At 41.5% G+C, this 25850-nt stretch overlaps 8 protein-coding genes and 1 long non-coding RNA gene across 13 annotated transcripts; 5 read left to right on the top strand and 4 right to left on the bottom strand.

The window, feature by feature from the left end:
• Positions 1-133: 133 nt before the first annotated feature.
• LOC100576097 (glutamate receptor U1) lies at positions 134-4966 on the top strand. Its single transcript, XM_026445561.1, has 11 exons — positions 134-971; positions 1037-1137; positions 1211-1294; positions 1362-1664; positions 1842-1948; positions 2872-3042; positions 3100-3347; positions 3882-4096; positions 4187-4443; positions 4534-4609; positions 4676-4966. Exons 1-11 carry the CDS (start codon positions 767-769, stop codon positions 4820-4822), a joined length of 1914 nt encoding a protein of 637 aa, XP_026301346.1. The 5' UTR covers positions 134-766; the 3' UTR covers positions 4823-4966.
• LOC102653771 (tRNA (guanine(37)-N1)-methyltransferase) lies at positions 1678-2400 on the bottom strand. Its single transcript, XM_016916592.1, has 2 exons — positions 2029-2400; positions 1678-1925 (listed from the first exon to the last, which is right to left on the bottom strand). The coding sequence occupies exons 1-2, from the start codon at positions 2388-2390 to the stop codon at positions 1919-1921; spliced, it is 369 nt and encodes a 122-aa protein (XP_016772081.1). The 5' UTR covers positions 2391-2400; the 3' UTR covers positions 1678-1918.
• Positions 4821-7718, top strand: LOC113218519. Of its 2 annotated transcripts, none has more exons than XM_016916586.2 (9): positions 4821-5205; positions 5388-5637; positions 5709-6004; positions 6088-6208; positions 6294-6524; positions 6596-6757; positions 6835-7047; positions 7130-7290; positions 7373-7718. In XM_016916586.2, the coding sequence occupies exons 1-9, from the start codon at positions 4874-4876 to the stop codon at positions 7560-7562; spliced, it is 1956 nt and encodes a 651-aa protein (XP_016772075.2). In that variant the 5' UTR covers positions 4821-4873; the 3' UTR covers positions 7563-7718. The 2 variants fall into 2 exon arrangements, with proteins under 2 accessions (XP_016772075.2, XP_016772074.2); XM_016916585.2 differs by having other exon boundaries at positions 5385-5637.
• On the bottom strand, positions 7717-10789 carry Tsf1 (transferrin 1). The gene is given in 9 exon segments (NM_001011572.1): positions 7717-7906; positions 7985-8291; positions 8366-8645; positions 8732-8967; positions 9057-9307; positions 9397-9737; positions 9851-10154; positions 10276-10505; positions 10616-10789. Coding segments are annotated over 9 exon segments (2139 nt in total). The 5' UTR covers positions 10716-10789; the 3' UTR covers positions 7717-7816.
• A 1052-nt stretch (positions 10790-11841) lies between these two features.
• LOC726250 (cilia- and flagella-associated protein 43-like) lies at positions 11842-18238 on the bottom strand. 2 transcript variants are annotated; one of them, XM_026445556.1, is made up of 16 exons: positions 18128-18238; positions 17872-18043; positions 17524-17795; positions 16817-17162; positions 16406-16742; positions 16042-16325; positions 15718-15990; positions 15311-15591; positions 15020-15227; positions 14408-14754; positions 13851-14273; positions 13610-13788; positions 12905-13512; positions 12419-12838; positions 12237-12338; positions 11842-12177 (listed from the first exon to the last, which is right to left on the bottom strand). In XM_026445556.1, exons 1-16 carry the CDS (start codon positions 18151-18153, stop codon positions 11857-11859), a joined length of 4599 nt encoding a protein of 1532 aa, XP_026301341.1. In that variant the 5' UTR covers positions 18154-18238; the 3' UTR covers positions 11842-11856. The 2 variants fall into 2 exon arrangements, with proteins under 2 accessions (XP_026301341.1, XP_026301342.1); XM_026445557.1 differs by having other exon boundaries at positions 12905-13509.
• A 492-nt stretch (positions 18239-18730) lies between these two features.
• LOC408510 lies at positions 18731-20921 on the top strand. Its single transcript, XM_006563565.3, has 3 exons — positions 18731-19439; positions 19520-19777; positions 20295-20921. The coding sequence occupies exons 1-3, from the start codon at positions 18872-18874 to the stop codon at positions 20528-20530; spliced, it is 1062 nt and encodes a 353-aa protein (XP_006563628.2). The 5' UTR covers positions 18731-18871; the 3' UTR covers positions 20531-20921.
• Positions 20922-20928: 7 nt separating this feature from the next.
• LOC102656354 lies at positions 20929-22529 on the top strand. The gene is made up of 3 exons (XM_016916593.2): positions 20929-21278; positions 21916-22194; positions 22305-22529. Exons 1-3 carry the CDS (start codon positions 21257-21259, stop codon positions 22361-22363), a joined length of 360 nt encoding a protein of 119 aa, XP_016772082.1. The 5' UTR covers positions 20929-21256; the 3' UTR covers positions 22364-22529.
• A 245-nt stretch (positions 22530-22774) lies between these two features.
• On the top strand, positions 22775-25795 carry LOC102654111 (platelet glycoprotein V). 3 transcript variants are annotated; one of them, XM_016916589.2, is made up of 7 exons: positions 22775-23235; positions 23349-23499; positions 23617-23688; positions 23783-23926; positions 24104-24491; positions 24941-25200; positions 25276-25795. In XM_016916589.2, exons 1-7 carry the CDS (start codon positions 22956-22958, stop codon positions 25706-25708), a joined length of 1728 nt encoding a protein of 575 aa, XP_016772078.1. In that variant the 5' UTR covers positions 22775-22955; the 3' UTR covers positions 25709-25795. The 3 variants fall into 3 exon arrangements, with proteins under 3 accessions (XP_016772078.1, XP_016772077.1, XP_016772079.1); XM_016916588.2 differs by having other exon boundaries at positions 25273-25795; XM_016916590.2 differs by lacking the exons at positions 23617-23688; positions 23783-23926 and having other exon boundaries at positions 25273-25795.
• LOC107965593 lies at positions 23403-24419 on the bottom strand. Its single transcript, XR_001705670.2, has 3 exons — positions 24280-24419; positions 24061-24184; positions 23403-23536 (listed from the first exon to the last, which is right to left on the bottom strand). It is a non-coding gene; the product is annotated as an uncharacterized LOC107965593 (long non-coding RNA).
• Positions 25796-25850: the final 55 nt, after the last annotated feature.

Raw genomic sequence — 25850 nt, 5'->3', positions numbered from 1 at the left:
TACTTGCATTTATCGCGTTTAATCGACATTTATCATCGAATCCTTTATCTAGATTACGTCAGAAGGATAAATATATATATATATTAATAATGGATTGATCGTGAAAAATTTACGCGTAATTCCAAAGAAACGAATTTCATCAAATTCCCATCGTTTCGATTACAAGGTTATGTTGACACGAAGCTAACACACGACTAGAATTATTCGAAGGAAATGAATTATTCGCAAAAGGATCACAAAGGTTATGGAATCTCTCGTGTTTGCTAATGCTAATGCAAATATCGCGTGTAAAGAGAATCGAATTCGAATCTGAGTCGACATGTAAAAATCGATCGTGAGAAGATTCATGGACGTAATAAAGTTTGAAAAAGCTGCAAAAGATCATCGTTAGAAACAAACGTAATTTTTTAAACGTGGTCGATTTCCGTAAAGCAACAGTACCGTGTTTTAATCGATATCGCGGACTAGGCAACTATCGTTTTATAGGAGAAGCAGTGACCGTTCGATTGTACTCTTATCTGATTCGATTGATCGATCGATTCGATTCTCTCGCATCCTATTCGATTGCAGCTTTTCACTGTTGTTCAATCCTATTGCATTAAACGTGACTTTGCAAGTAACGATCAATCGGCTTGGCTTGAATAAAGAGTTACGTTTCGGCTTTGATTCTTGGGAAATTAGTGGAGACTAAAATCAGTCGCGTGACGACCGCGAACGAGTCACTGTGATACGAATCGATCTCGCGAATAATACGACAAGACACATCATGACGAACTTTCAATTTCATACAACATTATTATTGTTGTGCGTTTCGAGTTGCGTGTATCTCGATATTTTACCAGTGAAAGCTGAATCCATTTTAATAAGACCATATTACGTGTACGAAAATTTGATCAAAGGAGTTCACGATTACTTTAATAACACTTGCATCATACTTTTTCACGGCTCTTCAAAATTAATAGAAGAGGAAGGTGAGTGCATGGATGATGATCGAAATACATATTGGCGAAAATTGAAAAGTTGATTTATTTTTCAGGTTTGCAAGAAATGGACGGACTTTTGACTCTTCAAACGCGATTTAGCAAATATTTGCACATTCGAACTGTGATCATGGATTTTCATATGTTCAAGAATCGAGTAGGTTCATTCGTGAATTCGATATTAATATTTAATTTATTTTAATTAATATTGAAATATATTAACGTTTTAGGTAGAGAAAACTTATCATCACATCAAGAGGCCGTTGTTCGTGTTGTTGAACGATTTCAAAGAGATCAAGGAGCAATTCGTTTCGGTGAGTGACAACGAAAATTAAATTAAAAAGAAAAAAAAATCTAAGAGGAATGAAATGATAATAACAGGTGTCCAAGTGGATTACGATGGCTTATCCGACATGGTTGTTGTTCCTAAGGGATGAGACTAGATTCGAAGAGTTTCTGTCGGACGTTTACATACCTTTCGATTGTGTTTTTATGGTGGCTCAAAGAGATCGGCAGGGAAGCGAGATAATTCAAGACGTGTATCGAATAGGAAAGGAGGATTATCTGAGATCAATGACGTTCGGTACGTGGAATTCGAGTCATGGATTCCAAGGACCTCTTCTCGGATTGTATCAACGCAGGCACGATCTACACGGGCATAACATAAGGGTGGTTGCCATTAACGTGAGTCGTAAAACGCGTTTGTCGCACATTTATAGCGTATAGAGAAATATTTACTTCTAAATTATACATCATCAATGTTTCGTCTTTTATAGATAGACAAATGTTAAAAATTTCCCTATTTATTTTCTCGTCGCATAGATTAATTTTTACAATGTTTTTTTTTCCCTCTGTTGGCAGGACCCTCCTATCTCACGGATTTCCCGCGATAAGGCTGGCCAACCATTCGGAATCACTGGATTTTTCGGCGAGGTTATTCAACTACTGCAAGAAGGGATGAATTGCACGTGAGTCGATCATATCGTAGTCAACGAGATTATTATAACAATTTGCTTAGTAGTAATTGAAAAACTAGTGATAATAGTACCTATCGATAGGAGCATCGTTCGATCCTGCCTCACTAGGATTGGGACTGCATGCCGAGTCATCATGCGGATTACACTTTATAGCATCGCTTGCCTTTTTATGCTTCGGCGCAGGCGCAGACGCCACCTTTTCGTCATGATCTTTACACGCCTCTTTACACCTCTTGTCGCACTTCTCTTTACACTCGGCTTCACACTCGGCTTTCCTCTTGATGCTAAGCTCGCGTATCTCCTTCAATTGTCTGGCCGTTACCTTCCTAAAATACTCCTCTTGATTGGCAGCCGATTTTTCCTCGAACCATTCCCTCTTTCTACCGTCACCGCTTCGGCGAAATCTTTCGTAACAACGATGAGGGATTATCATCGTTTGTTTATTGTTACGCCATATTGCCGTGCATCTGTGACAGGGATAAGGGAGGGAAAAAAATCGTTTGATTCCACGACGATTAGAATTTCAGAAATTAAAGATTATCCAATAAGGATTATAATAATTTTCTTTCAAACGAATGAATTTTAACAAATGTTAACGGATCGCGGTTGTTCGCAAGGTTATCTTTCTAATCGATCAAGAGTATCATTCGTCTGCGCGCAAGCGAATGAATTAACATACGACAGGGAATTTCCTCTAACGGGTTCCAGACATTTTAAAACGAGACCGCGTAACATAGCTCCCGCGTCGACCGTCCCTATCCTTTCTTTCCTTTCTCCTTTCTTCCTCGAGCGAAGCCCGTTTCGACGATCGATTTTCGACTCGCCGACAACTTCGCGAGAAACTTCACGCGAGTGATGATTGGTTAGGTTAGATTAACGGATAAAAATGGCCGCTCGTAGTTTGAATTTTTCAGGTTTTCATACAAGGAAGCTGAGACGTGGGGCGTCCAATTGTTGAACGGTTCGTGGACAGGCTCGATACGGATGTTGATAGAGGACGAGACGGATCTGATCGCCACCGAGATGATGATGTCTTCCGATAGGTTGGACGTATTGAAATTCACGACTCCCATTTACACGAGCAAGTGAGTCCCCTCCTTCTCTTCCTTCTTTCTCTTCTTCCTCCTCTTCTTCTTCTTCAGATGTCGCGTGTTCATCAAGAGACCGGACACTACGGCGGTGAAATGGAACGCGTACTTGGCACCGTTCGCGTGGAACATTTGGAACGTGATAGCATTAACTATCGTGATCGTGACTTTGACGATCGCAGGGATCGACGCCTTCTCGAGACGAATCGAGTGGCTCTCCTCGATCGGCGGCGGAACGCCTCGCCCGTCCAATGATTTATTCGAGATCCTGTTCCACGTGTTTGGCGTGTTCTGCGGGCAAAGTAAACGGCGATTTCAACATCAAAAATTAAAAATATTATTGTTATTAGAAAACAAGATAGGGAAAATTTGATTTAGTAATTGAATCCGCATTCAAATGGTGATCTTTTTTTTCATTTATTGAAATAAATTTATTTAGTATTAAAAGAGTAAATGAAATTAAAATAATTAAAATAAAATATATAAAAATAAGTCTAATTATATTATATTAAATTTAATTAATTTTTTTAATTGGAGATTAAATGTATTTTATATACTATATATATCTTTTTTTCTTTTTTTATTTTTAAGTTTATTTTTAATTAAACTTTACTAAGTTTTTTTATTTTAAAATTTTTATTTTTAAATTTATCTTTAATTTAAGTTTTTAAAATTAAATAATATTTAAATTAATAGATAAATAAATGTGTATAAAAATAATCAAATTACATCAACGAAATGCCAATATCAAATGGCTAATTCAAAATTTATGTTATGTATATTTGGTTTACGTGAATCAATGGTGAAAAGATTGGAACAGGATGATTCGAGAGCAGGTATGGATCAATCTTTACTGGATCCAACGAGGATGGTGCATCTGAGCGTCCATTTGACGGCTGTGGTAGTGATCGCAGCATACTCGGCGGCTTTGATCAGTTACTTGGCCATCAAAACGTTCGTGATGCCGTTCACCACGATGAAGGGTTTACTCGAGGATGGTGGCTATCGGTTCGCTGTGGTCGCCAATTCGGCCGAGTACAGTTTCTTTCAGGCGAGCGTTTACCCGTTTGTTCGTTTGAGATATAATTAAATCGATTAGTTTTGTTAATTGTGAATTTTTTCTTCTTTTGCGAACGAACAGAACACGACCGACACCGTGCTCTCGATCATGTTCGAGGAATTGTTGACCAGAGAGACCGATCTGCCTATAAATTATCTCGATGGTTTGCAACGCGTTTGCAGGGAGAAGAATTACGCGTTCATGACGTTGGACAATATGGCGTCCGTGCTGCAAGGAAAAGTGGACTGCGTTCTTGAACCTTTGGACGTGATTATGCAAGTGACTATAGCCATGGCAGTCCCCTTTCAGAGCCCTTACCGTGGCATTATCGACACCAAGTGAGATATTGTACAATTGATACGAATTTTCCAATTTTTGTATATATTCTATATATTCCTCCGTTTCTTCTCTCCTTTCTTTCCATTCAGTATTCTTTTACTGCGGGACAGCGGTATTCTTCAACGGTTGCTTAAGATCGAATGGTCGAACGACGAGATACGACGGGTATGCTAATATTTTTAATATCGAATAAAAACGAATGTCTTCTCCTTCGCCTTTTTTTTCTTCCAGATAAAAAAAGGATGGACTTCGGTAGAATTGGAGGACGCTGCACCGTTGCTACTTTTCCTGATAGCCGTCTACACGATTGTCTGCCTGTTGTTGTTGGTAGAGCGGTTGATCGATCGAAATCGAGAACGGCGTTCCAAGACGAACTAGCCGCGCACGCAGCCCGAATCGTTCGCGCGAGTCGCAATATATAAACAAACGATGGAGCTGGCACGCGTCCGGACGAGTAAGAGACGACAGTTGTTCACGATTTCTTGTTGCGATCACGTAGAATCAAGCTCCCGTGGAAACGAAGAAATGACGAGTAATTTATCCAAAACCGAAATAACTAATACAACGCGGAACAAGGTTTCCGTTGAAAGGAAGATGTCGTTGAAAGAAATTTTATTACCGAGTGGGAAAGAAAATGAGTGCCCTTCCGCGAAGAACGCGACGATCGGTGGCAGAAAGGTGATTTTCACGGGTGATACAACGTGTCGAACGCAACGTGTCTCTTCAAGTTCGAACCGAGGAACTGAACAGTCAAAGGAGAGGTATTATTTAAATAATTTCAAAATTGATGCGTTTTTCACGGTAAAAGATTTTTCGAGATTTTGAATACCATTGTGACCAATTTGATTTTCTACTTAAAAAGAAAAAAATTAATTGTATCAACGTAATAATTTTATCAATGTTTCTTTACATTCGTTGATTTTATATCGATTTCATTCAGTAGGTGTTTGAACGTTACCCAGCCCCTCAGTTCGAACAACGAGCTAAGAAAGGAAGTCTCGAACGAACGCAGTCGAACGAATCGTTCTCTTTGGAATGTATCCGGTAAAAAGATGCCATTTCACGTTCATTGCGACGATGCAAATAAAATTTCGCATGTATGTGATTCTCAAGCAGAAACGCATCGTATTTCTAACATGACATCGGTCGATTCAATAGAGTCGCATTCTAAAAGAAGCGAAAATCTGAAACAGGTAAATAAAATTAAATTTTTCATCGCTTTTGTTCGCACAGTTTATTCATTTATTATTTTTTTTTTTCTTAGACGGAATCGAGCAAAACAATGCTAAAACGATCCTCGCCCGAATGCCGGCACACGATCGGATTTCCTCGGTCTAAGATACCTTGCCGAGTAAGGTCGAGTTCTGTACGACCGGTACAAACAAATATACGAATCATTCCGAGACGCTCGATATCGATCGAGTCTGCGACTAGTTCGCATGCGCAACGTTTCAACTTCGACTCGACGGAGAAAAGCTTAATCGCACAGAGAAACGTATGGAAATTATTCGAAAGCGGAGCTTCACAAGTTGAAAACAAGATCAAGGATAAAAGTAACGAGTATGAATTTTGAGAATTTTATTTATTTATTTATTTCAATAAATACAGTTCCAACACTTTTTAAGCAACTTTTTTTTTCGCAGAGAAAAGGTTGAGAAAGATGCAACGAAGAATTTCTCTAGAGAAAGAAGCACATTGTCTGAAAGAGTGGCAACACCTATTGATGGGTTGCCCTTACCTCCACCACCATCGACACCTTTCAGGGTAGAATCTCTTTTTGCTTTTCTCTTGCAAATTTTTTTCTAATCCTTTTGACTATTGACGATAAAATCATTTATTATATATATAGGTAATAAATCGACAAAACAATTTGAAAAAACTTGGGTTCAACGAGATCATTCCACCCGAAAAGAATTCCTCTTTCTGTGATTTGATGTTCTACATGGAATATCTCGATGATGTACCGATGGTCGAGCGTGAAAGGGAAGAGAGATCTCCACGATTGTCGGCTAATTTTTTAACGAAACATATTAATCCAGAACAGAGAAGATTAGTGGTCGCGTTTATGATACGCATTGGAGTAAGTAATAGTAAAAAGAAATAATTGGATCGATTTTCCCCTAACAAAAATTTTTGATTTGATATCCGTAGAACCATTGTCGATTCCCGTCGTACATCGTGTATCAGTCGGTAAAGTTGTTCGACGCTGTTATGGACAAAGTTTCGGTGAAGACGATGTTTTTGCAATTAACAGCATTGGCTAGTCTGTGGATCGCGCTCAAGAAACAAGAAAATTATTACAAAATTCCAGCGGTAAACGGGGAGATGCCCGAGCGATTAAACATTTTAAATATAATAATATAAAATTATTTTCGATTTAATTTTTTCAGGCTAACACAATAGTGAGTCTTGCCCAGGATCTATACATAGGAAAAGAGAATCTGCTGATGGTCTACGAGAGAAAGATCTTACATGTTCTCGATTTCAACATCACATTTGCCGATGTATTTTCTCTATTCTCTCATCATCTGTTGAGTTGCATACGTTACATCGACATATCCAATGAGATGATCGTGTTTTTATATCATTGTGGTTGTTACCTGGTACAGAATATTTTTTTACATCTCTCTCTATCTTCCAATTTCTCTGATCGAATTAGAAAAAAAAAAAAAAATGAATTTTTAGATCGACATCACGTTGATAGACGAACATTTTTGTCGAATACCGGCAAGATTGATCAGCCTAACAATAATAGAGCTGGTGCTTGGTCTCATAGATAAGACGCCTCGATGGTTATTCTGGAGAGGTTTGCTTTTTGCTATCATTCCACGTTCACCGGACGATAAGTTAGTAATCGCTTCTTTTTATCTGCACGCAAGTTTTCTTATAAACATAATTTTAATTATAGAACGTTGTAATTATTTCTAGGTTTCAAGATAAGGAGATCGATGAAACGCGTGTTTTGATATTGCGACGTGTGTTACATTCTGGGCAAAAAGTCCATGGCTTCGATATGGTGTACAAAAAATACAATCGCAGTAGATACGGTCGAATATCGCAATTTTTTTTGGAGCTGGTTACCAAGTTGTCCTCTACAGAGATATATCTCGATCCGTAAATCGATTTTATTATTACCATTTGCAATTTTTATTTATTTTTATTGCTTATAAATCTTAAAAGAAAATAAGTGAGTGAGTGAGTGAGTGAGTGAATACGAGTGTGTGAAAGATAACAATAAGATAGATCGTTGAAATAAAAATATATCGATAGTGTATTCTGTTGCTATGGCATTTTATTTCAGCGTTTGATAATACATCATCATCGTGTTTCGTTAAATAATTCACGACGAGCAAGCGGCGTCCTCCTCTAATTTTAAGCAGCACCGTAATTATTTTGTGTCTCCTGCCAATCGTTCCACTTGTTCCACGATTTGTTCACCGATACGAGATCTTTCGCTTCGTCCTGTGATCGAAAATTAATTTTGGATTCTTTCTTCGATTGACAAAAAAAAAAAGAGAAAAAGAAAAAATGTTTCGTTACCTTGAACAAGAGATTCGGCCGATTGGACCAAGAACCGAACAAGTGCAAAAGATCGGGTCGCTTCGAGTAAAGAGTACTGGCGGCTAATGTACCGTGAGTTAATTCCTCCAAGACCGTTGGACTCTTAGCACCAGAGCTGAGGATTACTCTTGGCGGTTCCAGTCCCAAGTTGCATCGTTCCCACTCGTTGATTTCAGCGCGGCCACCATCCGGACAGATCAGAGCGAGATCTTTGCTCTGAACGCCTTCCTCGGATAGAGCTGTCAATGGTACGAACGCTACGTCTCCTTTGCCATCCAACAGACAACTAAAAATGACAACAACAAAAAAAAAATTACGATTCGATCGTAGATCAGTTCGAGCTTATTGAATTAAACTTACGAGAGAGCTCCTTTTCCACCTCTGTACGTTTCCTCGTTGGTCGCTTTGCATTTGGTTACCTGTCGGATTCGATCGTTGTTGCTTGCAAGATTACCGACACATTGTTGACATAGTTTCGAATCGAGCGGTGCACCGGGTGCACACGATCCTGAGAAGAAATCTGCTGCCTCGTTCTCTGATTTTATCAAACCTTTGCGTTTCAATGTATATATCGGCGCTGTCCAACCAGCAAAGCTATCCTTGTATCCGCTGTGACAAGATTTCTTGTTCCTCAGATCCTCTAGAAACGTAGTATAAATGGATGCAATTGTGAAATGTGTAAAAGAGGAATAATTGTATCAAAGAACAGGGAATGTCATTTCTTACCCAGTTTGTTTATCGAGCTAGACTTGGAAACGACTGCCACGGCTGGCCTTTCGTTGAAATTCGTTGAGCCTGATCCATACGATTCCGCGATTATAGGAACCGTGTTATATTCTTTGGTCGCTCGAAGAACCGAACCTCCGCTGACAACCGTCAAATCCGCGTTATTTTCCTTAATAGCTTTCAAGCAATCGTCTTGACTCTTTTCTAGGGTACAATCGTACTTGGGTCTCACGTCCCTGGTGAAATATGGATAATAAATGTAGATAATGTAATGATGAGAAGATGATGCTATGATGAAGCAAAATAATATAGAATAATACGTTACCTGGAGTATGCCGCTCTGGTAAGAGCTTTACACTTTTCGAGATCCCCTTCGCTCCACGTACACCAGCGAATGATCTTGTCCGTGGCTCCAGAGTTTCTTTCAATCACGTCTAAGTATTTTGCGTTTTTCAGATGATTCTCGGGCAACACTGGCGGTGCAGGAACGGCTAGGGTTTTTTCGTTCAATAACATAATATCTTTCCACCAATCTGCCTTCTCTTCTTCTCCCAATTTACCAAGATCTGTCAATTCCTGAAAGATTAATCATGCAAATTATAATGATTTATCGGACAGAAGAAGAAAAAAAGAGACTTGAAGGAAGGAGAGAAGAAAAAAGAAACCTTTTGAACCGCTTCTACGTTGTTCACACCATTGTTAGTCATGTATCCTTGCCAAGGCCTGGCAGCCCAAGTGCATGGTTTCGTGTTCGCATCTATAGGCACTTTGCTGCCATCTGGACAAAAGTATCTGTAATCTGCTGGGTTTTCCGATGTCGGAATGGCCGCCGTTACACCAACTGGTAAGCCGAAGAAGCGTTTCACGTAGATCACCTTAGTCCAAGCAATTTCTCCGCCATTATGCGCCAAACACCGCAATGCACCTTCGTATCCCGAATATATGTCTGGATAATCGCAAACTTCTGGTTTTTCGCAGAGAGCGCACATATTCGAATAAGTTTCCTCTGTAAAGTTAGATACAAAATAATCGAATCGAATTCGGTCGTTTGATATTAGGTTATGACATAGATCGAAGAAGATTGATTCATTGTATCGATATTGATGAAAAGGAACTTACTCAATCTACGATTGATCGCTGGATCCGGAGACCAGGTGCCGACCAAGCATCCTTTGGAGAACAAAGAGCTCAAAGCGCGCAGTTCGTTCTCGCGGGCTGAATATTCTGGATCATGGAGGTTATTCAACACTCCCATAGCGGTGAGTTTGGTGATGGGTATTTTGTAACCAACATTGCGACCCACACCGGTGTGACAAGATTTTAATCCGCGCAATCCTTGCACATTGTTAATCGGCAGATCTTTGTGTATCACAGCCACTGCTTCGTAACGATACGGTGCGTGCGGTTCCTCCTTTGTTCTCACCTATTAATTGATTAAAAATGCAGGTATATTTGTATATCTTATCTTTTCTTGAGAAATAACTTTATAAATTTTAGAAATGTATTATAAAGAAGAAAAGAGAAGAGGAAAGAGAAAAAGTTACCTGCTCGATAACATTGTAGCCAGCATTCGATGCCAATTTATTATCCTTCACCGCCAAGTACATATCTTCCGGATCGACGGCTACCACATCAGCCTCTTTCTTCCCAACTTTTTCGATACATTCGTATCGATCGCGGCCAGAAATACAGGAAACTGGAATCCCTTTGACAGCGGAATCTTTTTTCATCTCATCGCACTCCTTCGAGTATATTTCAGGCACGCATATCGTAACTAGTAAGACAAAATACATCAACTTTGTATAAAAAAAAGTTTGGTTAGAAAAAGATTTTCGAAACGAATCTTTAACAAAAATATAATATCTCAATTCGTTATTTACTTACAGATTCGTCCGGAGGAATCCTGTGCGGCGATGACAAAGAGGAACGAGTTGACGAAAAGCGAGACGACCGCGAGAGTCCAAATATTGCATCGGAGCATCATCTCCGAAGCGTTAATCAATAACGTCTCCGAGTACGAGAATTAAGAGGTGAATAGATGAAAAATTCGCGACGAACTATCTTGCCTTGATTGTACAAGGCAACTTTCCATGCCTCCTTATATATACAAGAGTGTTTTTTTCCTCATCTTGGCACCTGAGAGGGGAGTGTTCAGGATTGAGATAGACGATCGCATCGCGACTCTGTCATCCTCTCTGTCTCTCCCTCTCCTTCTTTCTTTTCCCCCTCCTAATCCCCTTCACCTTTTCTTCGTTCTCCTTTTCTCTCTCCGTCTCTTTTCCTCGCCTCTTCCACTCCTGTTCAGGAGTGACACTCGATGCGCACAAATTACCGATTCGCCCGGCTCCGCGCGGTCTCCTCCTTGGCCATTTGTCGTCTCATTTTTCCGAATCGAATACACACGTATTCGTTTTACGATGCGACATCAGGTTTATGAGTTAATCGACGACAAGGACAAGCGCCTACGTGATCGTATCGCGGATAAAACGATTGGCCACGATCATGTGCGTGTGCAAACGAGACGTGAATTTTCTTCGCTTCGAGATAATGACGATTCTTTGACCGGTATCTACTTCAAAAGAGAAAATACACACAAAGTTCGTACCGTGCGAAAAATAGCATAAACAAGCAGCTTGATAAGCCGCTTGACCTGTGCACTCCGCCATTTATCATCCCTGCGTTGTGTTATCTTGAAAGAGTGAACGTGTTGTTTATAAGGAAAATTTTTTTTTTCCTTCAAGCAAAGAGGAAAAGACGAATATATATATAATGTGTTCGGGGAATCCCATAATATTATTGCTTCAACTTGGGGAAATCCTTCCGTGAAAATAGGGTAAATATATAACAGGATAATATATATTAATTAGAGTAAATAAATCTAATATTATCGGAGTATATGTTGAAATTTATTAAGATAATAAATATATGTACATATTTATGTATCACAGTGAGTTGGAAAGAAGATAAGGGATGTGATTCTTGATGATTGTTTTTTCTCGATAATTCCAATACATCCGTTAAGAATAAATTGCATATTTGAAACTTTTATATCTATAAATACAATTATATAACTATTTTATTATTATGCCATCGCATTTTTTTCAGCTCCATATCATATCTATACATTAAAGTTTAAACTTTAAAGTTGGATAAGTTCGCAACTTGGAGATCTCCAAGATATTTTTAAGAATAGACAATCGTTCGAAATTGTCTCGAATCTGACGCGCGAGACGCGCCCTTTTTCTTATCGCTCGGATTTTACGTGTTCTAAAAGCGGCAACATTTAATCGCAGCGGATCTCGTAACTCGGTAATAAACTCGTCTCTTCGAATCGACGATTGGTCAATCGTTATCTCGGAACAAGCGTTTCTTCGTTGCCAAATCCGTATCTCCTTCTTAATCTTTTCCAACCTGACCTTTTTTCGTTCCGCCACTGAACGATGCCACTGAAACGAAAATCCTCCGTTCACGAATTCATTATATTTCGGTTTCAAGGATTGCTCACCGCCTGTTGATCGCGCAGAACACTTTGAATTCGAGCATCCTCATCTTTCGACGACGATCCCTGTTCCATACGCTGGCAACATTCGCGCACGATTCTGCTTACCTAAGGAAATCATTAACATGTTATTTACATTTAATTTAAATGAAAAAAAAACTTATTTAATTCAAAATTAAAGACTATACTTTAACTGAATCGAGATCTTTCGCGTTTTCCCGCAACTCTTCCATTTTCATTTTCGCGCAAGCGTGACGCCACTCCTCGAGCGAAACGAGGTCCTTTATATTCGCGAGTCGTCGTTGGGCGACCGATCTTTCCCGTTCGGCCTTCGAGATGGCTCGATTCACGCGAGTCAATTCCTCCCGCGATATAACAACCGCGTCCCGCCAATCCGACCTCGGACAACCCTTGGCTCTGATTCGAAGTTGTTCCATTTTCAAAAGCAATGCGATTTCTCGATCATCGGTCAGATCGGATAGAGACTTTTCCAAGCGTTCCAATTTCTGTTTGCATCGTTCGACCTTGTCTCGACTCGCGGAGCACATGTTGCGCAGAAACGCCAGACTCTGCTCCGCTTCTGCCAGTTCGATTGCACAGCTGTTCACCTTTAATAATAATAAAATGTTACTCTCTCTTTTTTTCTCTTTTTTAAATTAATCAACCGAATTTACCTTCGTCTCCGCTTCCACTTTTAGCCTTCTGAGGCGACAAAGCAGCCGCCAATGACCAGGCTCGAGTCGACGCGCCAATCCTTCCGGTATTGCCTCCAGTTCCTCGATTGCTCGCAAGTAGCCGGAGCATTCTCGGGGCAGGAGGTCCGGGTTTCGTCGCTCGTCGATCACGCAGAGAACGAATTCGGCGAGGAGCGAGGGTGACGTGCCGCATGGGCCGCCAGCCAACGCCCTCGGCCTCTTGCGATATTGTCGGAACAGGTGTTCCACCATCGACGGTTTCAATTCTTTGAACTCGTGTCGAAACTTATCCTCGAGCGATTTGTCCCGTTTTCGCGCGTTCTCGTAGCCCGTTCTCAACTCGGCGACGCCTGCCTCGAACAGATCCCGCTCCTCGGCCAAAACGCGCGCCTCCTCCGTCGCTGAAACTAATTCCTCATCGATGACGCGTCGAATTTCTCGTTTCGTCTCGACGATCTTTCCGCGTCGAAGAATTTCTTCCATCTTGGACAATTTCTGCCAGAGTATCGATCGCTCGACCCGCACCTTTTCCGCGGCCAAATCGTTCAACTCGTCGTCAAACGATTTCACACCCTTCGAGAATTCTTCTGAAAATAAAATCATCGTCATTAATCACTCGTTTTTTTTTATAATATATTCTTTATAATTCTTTATAATAAGTAAGTATAATACATGCAAGTATACCTCTGAGCCTTTCGATCTCAGATTCTAACATCAATTTGTACTTTGCTCGGTCGGTTTCCCGAGCGCGAGTCAATTTCTCGTACGATTCGATCGAACGAATATCTTGCTCGGTATAAGCGGAGGGATCTTTTCGAAGGCAGTCCGGTGTTGGAATTCTTCTCCTCGCATTGTGTTCCAATCTGTGAAATTACGAACGAAGGACGTTACATTTTACACGAGCTTAATCTCGCCTCCCGATTACCTAACTTCTAGAACGCCATCCATCATTCTGTCGAGCGCGTTTTGATAAAAGTCCTCAACTTTCGACTCGATCTCTTCGCAGCCAACATTTTCTCCGTCCAATTCGCGTTCAGGGGATCCCTCGTCTCGATCGAAACTATCTTCCAATATCTCCGTTCGATGCCAACCAGGTGCTTCGAATAGGGACGAACTCGCGTCCACGTCGAACACGTTTTTCAACTCGAGAACGAGGCGTTTCGTTTCTTTCACCCGTTCGGTTATCGCTCTCATTTCCCTTCGCTTCGCTGATCGCGTCTTCTCGAACCGTTCGTTGAATTTTTCTTTCAATTCACGTTCCCATCGATCGGTAACGTTGCAAGTTTCGAAAACGTCCACGAACTCGTCCATCTCGGTGCCATCCATCGTTTGTCCATTTTTCTTCAACCTAATCGTAAAGATACTCGTGAAAAAATCGATCTTCCTTCTTTCCTTTTTTTCTTAATTTCTTTTCTAAATTTTCTTAAACGAAGAAGAGGAATAAAAGATAAACATGAAATATGTTTTAAGATGGAATACTACCTGGACACCAGTCGGCCGATTTCCATCGAGAATCGACTCGGTGACGGAAATTCCGTCTCTCGAGACGTTAATTGCATAAGAGGATAATTGGTGACCTTCGATCGATCGAGGAACGAATAAATGCTTCTCGGTCGGACAATTAATGGATCCAGGAATCGTTGGCGCAGGTAACGGGTCGAGCGTTGTAATTGCGCGATTCGTCCCTCCGCGTCTCTCGTTAATTGTCTCTCCTTTGTCTCGGCCATTTTCAGCGCGAGTTCTCTGCCCTCTTTGTTCACATCGAACGCGGATATCGGGAGACGAGTGCTCGGTGGCGCCCTCTCGTTCTCGTCGAGCAACGCTCTAACCTGTCATTCGAAACAAGCACGTTATTATTCTTCCACGCACTACCACTAATTTCAATTTAATTGCACTTGTTCTTCAAGGATATCGAGACGATTCCACTTGAATTATTAAATACATTTCGTTACCTCATTCCATTCGTTTCGTCTTCGATCTTTCTTTTTATATTGTCCTGTATATTTATTTTCACTCGATAAATATATCGACATTCTATATACATCAACATTGAAAGAATCGAAAAAATTGAAAGAGGTTATTGTTAATATTTACTCGAGTTTTCAACTCGTTCCAATCTTTAAGAACAGAGAGATGCAACGTCGTCAACGTTTCTCTCTCCTCGGTCATCGACCGTCTGCGAATAACCTCTTCGATCCACGTCTCTGCCTCCTGATCCTCGATCGTGTCCACCCGTTCGATTTTTCTCGTAGCCTCGAAGCTGGTCGTCCTCGAACCTCGTAACGCATCACGTGCAAGCATCCTAATCGCGACAGACAGTCGTTAGATGTCGTCATCGATCGGTCGAGGATGAAACGAAAAGAAAATTGAAACCGGTAAGGTGACCTGTTGGCGACCAGATCCCCGTTCCTTCCCAGCGAGACGATCGTCGAGTCGTCGACGAGCGAGGCGAATCGACAGCCACCCTCCGCTCGATGATGCGCGGCGAACAGGTTAAATACGCGTCTTGGCTCGTCACAGTCTCTGCGCACGATCAATCCATCGAAGCCGCAGGTGATCAGATTTGGATTATCGTGAGATTTTGAACGATGAAAGGAGATCACGATACCTTTGGTTTGATGAAGCGACGGTAGAGCTTCTGCGAGGAGAGCTTCTTGAAAATTTGCCTATAAATATTTTTTGATCAATGATTCTCACTGTTCGTATGCAGTTTATGAGATAAATTGTTGTCAATAGTTATTTTAATTATTTAGGAACAATATTAAATATTGTCTGCTTCAGATTACTTTTACCTTCAACTCGATTCGATGCAATTGTTTAGTGAGATACGGGATCCCGATTATCTCGTGCCTCGATTCACTTCCATGGTGAAGGCGTTCGAAGAAAGAGAGAAGCTTGATCGAACGATCAGCGTTTTCGACGCAGAGATCTCGATCGAACAAACGGCACGAGTACACGATAATCTCGTTTCCAGCACGAGGATCGCTTGATTTTTCGTTTCCAACGAGTAACAATACCTTGGCGGAACGATCTTCGTCCATTTCGTAGATCAGAAAATCGATCATCTAAACGAGAGACTGTGAGACAGATGGATTCAAATTTAATCGATGGCTTACCTTCCGTTCGAGTTGTAACCAAGATGCCACTCTCATATGCTTCTTGGACTCGTTCGAGGCGACGCATACTTGTAAAAGAAACAATCGACCGATTTGAAACGAGGCAACGCCGAATAAACGAGCTTTTTGGGAAAATTTAACGCGATCCAAGGCTTCTCGTTGAAGGTGAACGCAAGTGATTCTTGGATTATGCGTTATTGTTGACGAGTCGATGAGAAGACAATTTCCCGTGACACTGCAGCTTAGCGTAATCGGTAAAACAGGATGCGAGGCCAAGTCGGCAACTGAGCGAAACAAAAATTACTCTTGTTACAGTGCTCTCGTTTTAGGAATTAGCAAGTATTCTATTCTATTCTTTACCGACCTTTACCATGATGCGCCAACAGCGTAGATGGACAGACAGGATTGCCAGTCTTAACATCGAGAATCGTAAAACGATCATTTTTATCCAAAGTCCCTAAATACGATTTCTGCAACGAAACTATGTTAACGTATTTTACATTCTTCTGTATTACTAAAAATTCGAGTCGAGCATTATCGCTTAACGCGTCAAGCAATTCGTAAAGATCCCCATTTTCCCCGAGAATCAATATCCTATCGTGAGATGGATCGCTTTCCGCGTGCCTCGGATACGAAGGTAACAAAATCTTCCAAGCTGTTTTCCATTCATCGTTCCCATCTTTTCGCCATTTCCTGTAAAACTAACAGTTAGAAGTGAATAGATATTCGTGAATAGACGTCTATATATTTCTAATTTAAAGATACCGTATTATACCGTCGCTTGGATGCGATTATTCGACGTAGATGCGAGTAACACGCCGTCGGCGTGACAAACTAGGTTAGGATTCTCGTCTAGAGGAACACGATCGAAGGAAGAAGCATGGACCACCGTTCGAATTCGATGTTTTTCTTCAAAATCGATGGACCAAACGGTGCCATACTCGTCGCAGCAGAGCAAGCTTCCATCCACAAACCAGGAACAAGAGACTGGGATACGTTCGAAACAAATTTCGATTGGAAAGAGGCGAACAGTTTTCGAACAGGCCAACACTCGATACACCGACAGCATACCGGTGGATGTCACGAATTGTGTCATCAGCTGGGAGGAGTCGGTCGAACACCTGTTGAAAATTGAACGAATAATTTTATTCTTTACATTGTTTTATAAATGAAAAAAAGAACTTTACGGTTATATTTAAAAAATATTCACGTTTAATTCTATTTAAATATATATAAGTAGAACTATTTTGATTGATCCTGTGATTTTTAAATATTATTAGATACAAAGCGGAACTACTTTGACTATTCTGATGTTTAAATATTATTCATAGAAATGGAATTACTTTGATTATTCTGTGACGTTTAAATAGAACAACTGAACGCGAGTATTTTTTAAATATAAAAACGTGAAAACGTCAACTTCTTTTTTTTCATTTAAAATAAATAATCAATATATTCTATCTAATATATTCTATTATTTACATGATTCTTGTGCAATTAATATCAAATTTTGTCACGTCCGTCCCGTTTATTTTTGTCAATCGTTCACCCGTCCTCCAATTCCAGAGTAGCAAGCAGAAATCAGGATAAGTCCCTTGGCCAATCAGATACTCTGTACCAGCAAACGCGCAGCACAAGTAGCCAATCTCTTCCTCGCTTCCTGCGCACCGACTAATCCTTCGCATCGTGGGATAAGCGAACACCGAGATCTTTGGATTGCATTTCCTCTCGACCACGGAGAAAATCGGTGCCACCTGCCGATGTATCGCACGACACGTTTTCATTCCTTTGTTTATTCATACCATAAAACGACAGACAAAAGCGACTCACAGGAAGTCCAGCGAGGCAACACGCACCGTCTCCTCTCTCGCCGCCATCGAATCGCTCGACTCTTGTCTCTCTGCATCCAAATACGTGGAAACGGACGTAAATGCCGGAGGCCATCGCGATCGCGTCCTTACCGATCAGGACAAAGTCTCGACAATTTCCAAACTTGATCCATCTAACGTGAAAAGAGGTCACCATAAAAAGAGAACTAATCGGAATCGAGACAAAGAAAAGTGCCTTGGATATTATTATTACTTACGAGGTCTTGATCGTTTCTAACGACATGATTTTAACAACAAATTAGATATTGATATCTATCCTAATCTTTCTTCTTGTTATTTTGAAAAATACTTTCTCCAGTCGATTAATATTCCTAGTTAATCAGTCTGACGAGGATCAAGTAACGAATATCAGTGTTTAGTGCGAATCTGGAAGAAAAGTGGTTGGGCGTGTTCGTTGCCTAGGCGAATCCACCGAGCAACGTCATCGATCACTCGAATTTCCCTTTCCGCGAGTGAAACGCGGCGGCACGCCGCGGCCGATTTTCGTTATTAACTGTGCCAGTGGATCGTAGGGAGCGTAGCAGGCGACACCGTTATCGTTACTTCGAACGCATGACAATGGAAAGGCGCCTTTCCTACGCGTAGGAGCCCGTATACCACCGTCTCGTTCGATTCTTTCGGAACAACCGACACCGTTAATACGACGGAGGTGGCGAATTCGAAGTCGAGGCGAGAACGATCCTCGAATACACAATCCTTGAACCGTTACCACCCGTTTAATATGCATTCTTCGTTTGCTCGTCGAGGGGGAAGCATGGAACTTCGAACGTTCCCTCGCTCGTCCCAACGCTTCCATTCGAAATTCGTTCGCCGCGGGTATCGTTCTCTCGATCGAAACATCGTTCGACTCTCCGGAAAAAAAGAAAGAAAAAAACGCTCGCGCTCGCGCGAGTTGTGTTCACTCTTCCGACATATCGTTCCGACTGTTATTGTTTCGAGCGATGTTCGCGCATCGCGCAGGATATTTGTCCCTCGTCCTTGGACTTCTATTGCCACTGATCCTTATCACCAACGGGGATATCGAAGTCGGGATACCTGAATACGAAGTTAATCCGTCCAACGTTTCGTCGTCCATTCTCGATCACGAGATGGAGCCTCGTTCCGACGATTCGTCCGTCGTTAATAGAAGCGTGGAAAGAAAAAGCGGCGGCCCTTTCAGTTATCGAAGGGACAGTTACCTGGAGGCTTTAAGGCATTCTCGCACCAGCACCGATCCCCGCGAGGGGATCGTCGACGCGGTTGCAACTGGATCGTTCCATCGAAGGAAGGAGCAATCGTTCGGGCCTGTTTACACGATCAAGCGTTCCGAGATAACGCCTCCCTCCTCCTCTCGCGTCGTTCACGCGGACTCTTTCTCCATGGCGGCCAGCGACTCCTATTCCCTGCCGAGTCGAACGTCCGTCGATTTTAACGGCGTTAAAAATACTTACGGACCCCCCTCTTCGTACGGGCCACCCTCTAACGATTATTCTTACGGGGAGTACGGAGGTGGTTATCAGCCACAGCAAGGTGAGGCGCGAGGTATATATCGGTTATTACGAACGGAATATATAGAATATTCCTCGGCCCTTCTCGATTTTTCGTTCCAGCTTACGGGGCGCCGCACGGTATATCCGAGTCTGTGCAACTCTCCCTTCCCTCCATCGATTTCTCGTGGCCGTTCGCGCTCAAGCTGAACGCCTTCACCCTTGCCAAGATACTCCTCAAGCTGGTCATCTTTAAGATGATCGTCAAGTTCATCGCTGTCATCTGCCTGTTGCTGTTCATCCCGAAACTCGAGATCAAGAAAGACAAGGGGAACAATATGCAGAACAACGACGACGAGGACGAAGGACGTTTTCTGAATGGTAATATTTCCTGTTTTTTTATTTTCTTTTCTTTTTTTTTTTTTTTCAAGATTAATACGGTAATTTTTTAATCTTTTCAATCGGTCAATGGTAATATGTTAAAGTGCTTATTAAAATTCTAAGGCGTAGCAAAGTTACAGTGTTGGTGGTGTTTACGTCATCCTTTGGATTTATAGTTAATTAAATTCTTCAAAGTTTTGAATAAAACTTGGGAAGAAGTCTTTTTTTGACTCTGCTGGTTGAGAAAGTATATATTCTTAAGAATTATTTTCTGATACGAAATTGCAAAAGTATCGACTCTTGAATTTTTTAATTAATTTCTTAAAGATTTAAATAGAAATCTAAGGAAATATTGTTGAATCAATATGATTGCAAAAATATATATTCTTTTCAAAGTTGCAGAAGTATCAGTATTATTAGATTTTTTTTAATTAATTTCTTTTAAGTATAATTTATAAAGAAATCTTTTAGACTTGCTAATTGCTATATTTTTGACAAATTATCTTTACACTTTTAGCAAACTCGATGGTGTGGGACAGATTGAATCGCTTAACCTTGGTTGTGCACGACGCGATGAAGCAATACGGAGTCGATATGGATAAACCACGGTCGAGCACCGATAAAGGATGCTCGACGCTTCGCTGCCAAATACGAAGATCCTTCGAAGAACAGGACGAATCCTGGCCGGATTACGAACAACTGTTGCAGAACTATATCATGGAGGAGACTCGGCTCATACAAGACAAATCTTGACCTGCAATCGCAATTCCATTTTCTACAAAAATATTTTTCTCGATCCGACCATGAACTCGGTCGTCGATCGATTCTTAAGGATCCTACAGATCAACTCGAGATATTGACAATCGTATTCATTTCGCACAATATTATAAAGACTACGAAAAAATTCGTGGACGCATCGTAAGAAAAATTTTATTTTTAAAATTTTTTAATTAATTTAAACTCGAAAACGATCATCCATTCATTTATAGTTAGAATTCTCGCAGCCAACGCTGCGAGATATTTCTCTAGTCGATCCACGGGATCCTTTATCGCGTCTTTGTCCGCTGCCTAGGTAAACAATAATATTTACAATGTACTCGCGCTTGCCCTCCAAATAAAGACGTTGCAACGTCTCCAGCCCAGTCACACGCGCGTGCCTTTCGTGCCTTCTTTCCACATTGCGTTTTCGTTCCATTTCCGAACGAAATCGCAACACTTAGCAATTCCGCTTGCGAAGAGAGCGGAGGCGCGACCAATTTCGAAGATTGCCGCTACGTGATCCTCCGTGTTATTATTCTCGAGTTTTCCGGACACCGGACGGGGGACACGGTGGGGATGTTGTGTTCGTTTATAAACGGTGCTGCTACAGCCGGCAATGTTTCAGTCGTTTTTTCGCCTCGACCGGTGAGTATAGTTTCGCCTTCGTCGTGCCACAGTCAGCGCGGACACAGCCTGCGTTTCCTTTCACCTGCGTGAATCATGAAGTCGATCGTTTTACTAGGTAAGTAAACAGAATCGAGAGAAGAAACGTATACGTACGTACGTATATACGCGCTATTATTATTTTTTTTTTTTTTCGTGCCGCGTGACTCGTGTCGGTGACTAAGCCGAAGCGAGCGAAAAAGGAAGTCGATCACGTTTTAACGAGGAACGAATTAAGGCCTTTCGAGAAGGCGCGTGACTTTGACTACGCGGTGGAGGAAAAGGAAGTCGATCACGTTTGTTAACGAGGATCGAATTAAGGTCACGCGTGAAAACGTGTCGCGACAACTTTTGCACTCTTCGTTTTCCTCGATCAATTACCGACGAGGGAGGGGGAAGAGAGAACACGTGCAATGCACAGGATGTGTAACGTACAATTCGTGGCGCATCTTGGAAGGGTTGATTCTAAATACTGAAACGAATAGGAAAAAAGATTTTGATAGAAAAAGACGCGACACTATTTATCGAGTTACGGCCAATTCAATTCGTATTCATTCTTTATCTAAATATATATATACACACACACAGAAAGTTAATTTCATTAATTCCATTTGAAAGTGACGATGAAGATGAAGTTTAATTCCCCTTTTGAAATTCTCGAAAACGTGGCGCGTTTTTCCGCATTCTTCAATTGGATAATAATCGTCCACGTTCAGCGTTGGTCGTCGCGTGCGCCCTCGTCTTGGCCGAGACGGCGAGCACCTCTTCCTCGACGAAACCGGTCAAAGAGCCGAAGGAGATCAAGGAGGCCGCGACGGCTTCGAAGGACGTGAAGGCCGCCAAGGAGGCGGCGAAGAAGAAGAAGGACTGCGCGCGCGAATGCGGCACGGCGTACGAGCCGATTTGCGCCCATGATCCGAACGACGCCACGTCCAAACCGAGAACGTTCGGAACAGAGTGCGCCCTCAACGTTCACAACTGCGAGATGGGGACGAGTGAGTGTTTGTTTATTACCTCCTGATCACACGGATGCTTCTCTTAAACCATATTTTCACTTTCGAATCGTTGTTTTTTTTTTTTTTTTTTTTTTTTTTTTTTTTTACAGAATTGGTGATGAAGAGCAAAGGCGAGTGTCCAGGATCCGGCGGCGTGAGGCTCTCTTGAACGGCAACCTCGAAGGATCGCGTCACCTCGCATCATTCTTCACGATCGAGGGAAAAACAATGCTTGAGCAATTATCTTATGTATTAACGACGGGCTTGTGATTTTTTTGTCTTTTTAGCTTTAGATTTAGCTGAGAGTGTGAAAATAAAAAGAAATGGCAAGAAGAGAGGTCGCGCGATTGATTCTCCGTTGGAGTTAATTTTTTTGGATAATATTTTCTTCATTCTCGATCTTCGTTTTTCTCTTCTCTTCTTAATCACAATGACCCTGAAAATAAAAAAAGAATCGTTATCATAAATTGAATAAACGAAGAATTTGTTGTAACAAAATATATAAATACGTCTCGAGGTACGATATCATTTTTTTTTTTTTTACGAGAGTTAAGTTTTTAAGAGTGGCGGGGGTCGGGTAAACAACGATTACGGCAAGTGGATAGATGGACGATTACGCGGCTGCGTGTGGATGCTCGCCCATTGTTCGTCAATCTCGTAGCGTTACGCGAAAAGCTGCGACTATGAATTAGAGCGGAGGATCGAGGCGAAATATAAAGAAGAGAAGGGCGAGAAGAGCGATCAAACGATCGCGCGAGAGAATGGGTCGCCTCTCGTGTCCGTTCGTCACCGTATTCACGACCATTGTTTTTATTACGTCTGTCGAAGATAAGCCTCGAACCGAGGCGTCCCGCGATTGCGCGAATCCCGAGCCGAGTTTCGAGCAGTCGGTAATAAAGGAGATGGTCGGTGTAGGGTCGGATCGAACGAAAGGAGAGAAGAACGTATCGATCGGTAACGTTGTCGTGGCTACGATTTTCGAGGAGTTCGAGACTCGTTTATCTCGTCTGGAAAGAAGACTCAGAGCGATCGAGCAACCCGGTAAGCGTGGCCTTTTTTTTTTTTTTTTTTTATCTCCACTCATCCGACCAGAGTTGTACTTTCCTCTTTCTCTACGTTGAATCGGGGAATGGTGATGCGAACGGTTTATTCAGTTTGGCAGATGAGCTCAGGCGAGGAAGACTGGGAGATTTGCGCCGAAGGGCCGTGTAGGTGTCAACCGGAAATAAAATTGGTGTCCTGTTGGAGGCAGGATCTGTTGGATCTTCCTGCGGCGCAGCTAGTTCCTCGGGACGTGTTAAAATTGTAAGCCTTCCTTCCATCCTTCTCCTCCATCCTTCTCCTATTCACGTTCGAAAAGAAAAGAAAAAAAAAAAAAGGGAAAAGAATTTGATTAGAATCGAGAGAAACGGTTGCTTTCAGGGATTTGGCTGGTAATCGACTGACGACGCTTCACAGGGATACCTTTTTGGACATGACACGGTTGAATCATCTGTGAGTAAGAAAAGAAAAAAAAAAGGAATCGCAGAGCCGGTTTTATTATGGTTTCGCAACGCAGAGAGAATTCCTTGACGATCGTTCGTTTCAGAGATCTGAGCGACAACTCGATAGAGCATCTTCCGTTAAACTTGTTTTTCTCGTTGCACGCTGTTGCGCGGATCAGATTGAGCAAAAATTTACTCGGGGAATTGCATCGATCTCAATTCTTCAACACGCGAAATCTTCGTATTCTGTGAGTGATCGATCAAATCGATCTTGTTTTCTTTTTGATTAGCATAGAGAACAAACGAGTCGAGAAAATTCATTTGATTGTATCTATTGTTTTTTTTTTCTTTCTTTTGATTCCTCAAAATTTTTTTTTTTTACCTTTTTCTAATATTAAATGTATCTTCTCCTTGATGCGATGCAGAGATGCGTCTTCGAATAAGTTGCGAAATCTACCAGAGAGCCTCTTCTTGAGCACAACGTTGCTAGTATTGCTCGACCTCTCCTGTAATCGAATATCGAGCTTTTTACCGGGAATATTCCACGGGTTGACCATGCTGGAAGAGCTATTGCTTGGAAAAAATCGACTGTCGGTACTACCTGTCGACCTATTTAAAGACTTGACGAGTCTCAAGTATCTTGGTTTGGAAGAGAATCGACTGAGAGAATTACCCGATGAATTATTTCGGACGCAAACGTCACTTCGCGAGTTGAACTTCAGAAGTAATCAATTGTCGGAGATATCTGCGAGATTACTGGCGCCTCTCGAACAACTAAACTCTCTTGAAATGTCCAATAACAAGATAGCTCGAGTAAATATCGGATACATGCGAGAAATGTGTACGAAAAATTCATAGAATACTTCTTGTTTTCTTATATTAGGATACATTGTAGTAATTTTATCTTAATTATCTTAGATTAATTAGTATACAAATTTTATGATCATATCAATTATTGTTTACGTGCAATAATAGCATAGTGGGATTATATATCGCATTAGAAACATAACCTGTCAAATTATTGTAGCATGGCGTACGTATCGCTCATGCGCATTAGGCCTAATAATAAAAAACAATTACTTGCAAGGCCCGGTAAAAATTGCTACAATGTTGCCAATATCGGAAAATAGAAAAACATTCTACATAATTTTCCGTCCACATCTCCTATTCGTACATACATATGTATGTATGTATATCGTTCATTGATCTCTTCGCTTTTCTCTTTTCGTTCGTTGATACATACGTATCGCATTACATCATAGATCAATCCGACTGCATTTCAAGGTTTGGTAGCGTTGAAGGAACTTCAACTGGGACACAATCGTTTAAGAAACTTGACGCCTGGACTGTTTTCAATGTCTGCCAGTTTGGAAAGATTGGTATTGTACGCAAATGGAATAGAGAATTTATTGCGCGGCACGTTCCAAGGCTTATCTAATTTGACATCGCTTTTTCTGCACTCGAATCACTTGAGAATTATGCATCCCGATTTATTCCAAGATACGCCGAATCTGCGAAAACTGTGAGTAAGATCGAACAATTGGTAAGTGGAATAATTAATAATCAGGAAAGTGGAATAATTAATAATCGTCAGCAGGCAGCTAGAATCGAATTATTTATCGTCGTTGCCGCCTCGGATTTTAGACGCCGTAGAATCGATCGAACAGCTTCGTCTCGCTAGAAACCCATGGCACTGCGATTGTGCTGCCTCCTATCTGGCTACATGGTTGCAAAGAATGTACCTAACGCGGGTAAATGACACAAACTCGTCCGAGAATTTGGGCATTTGGGAATTTGGTGCAGGAGCGGTTTGTAGAGGGCCCGGTACTCTCGGTGGCAGACTGTTGCTTCGTTTAACGTTTCACGAACTCTGTGAAGGACAATGGGCTTCGATGAAGGGTTTGGTTCCTCGACTTCCGATAGATCTCATCAGTGGTCGAAACGTCGCTTCCACCGATAATCCTTTTTCGCGAAACGAGTCCGTCTCGACGCCTAACCTCTCTCGTTCCACCATTCCTTCGCAGAGATAACGTCTCGATATATATTTTTTTTTTTTATGTATTCGTCGTTATTAAACTTTTGTATTCGAGTTTAATATAGGAACAATCCCTTCTCATCTTTTTAGTATTTTTTTTTATTTTCGTTATCATATCTCTTTGCTCGTTACTCATA

This window comes from Apis mellifera, linkage group LG15 (genome assembly GCF_003254395.2).
Source record: "Apis mellifera strain DH4 linkage group LG15, Amel_HAv3.1, whole genome shotgun sequence".
In the NCBI taxonomy this organism is placed as follows: Eukaryota; Metazoa; Arthropoda; class Insecta; order Hymenoptera; family Apidae; genus Apis; species Apis mellifera.
This window is presented reverse-complemented; position numbering and strand designations above follow the sequence as displayed.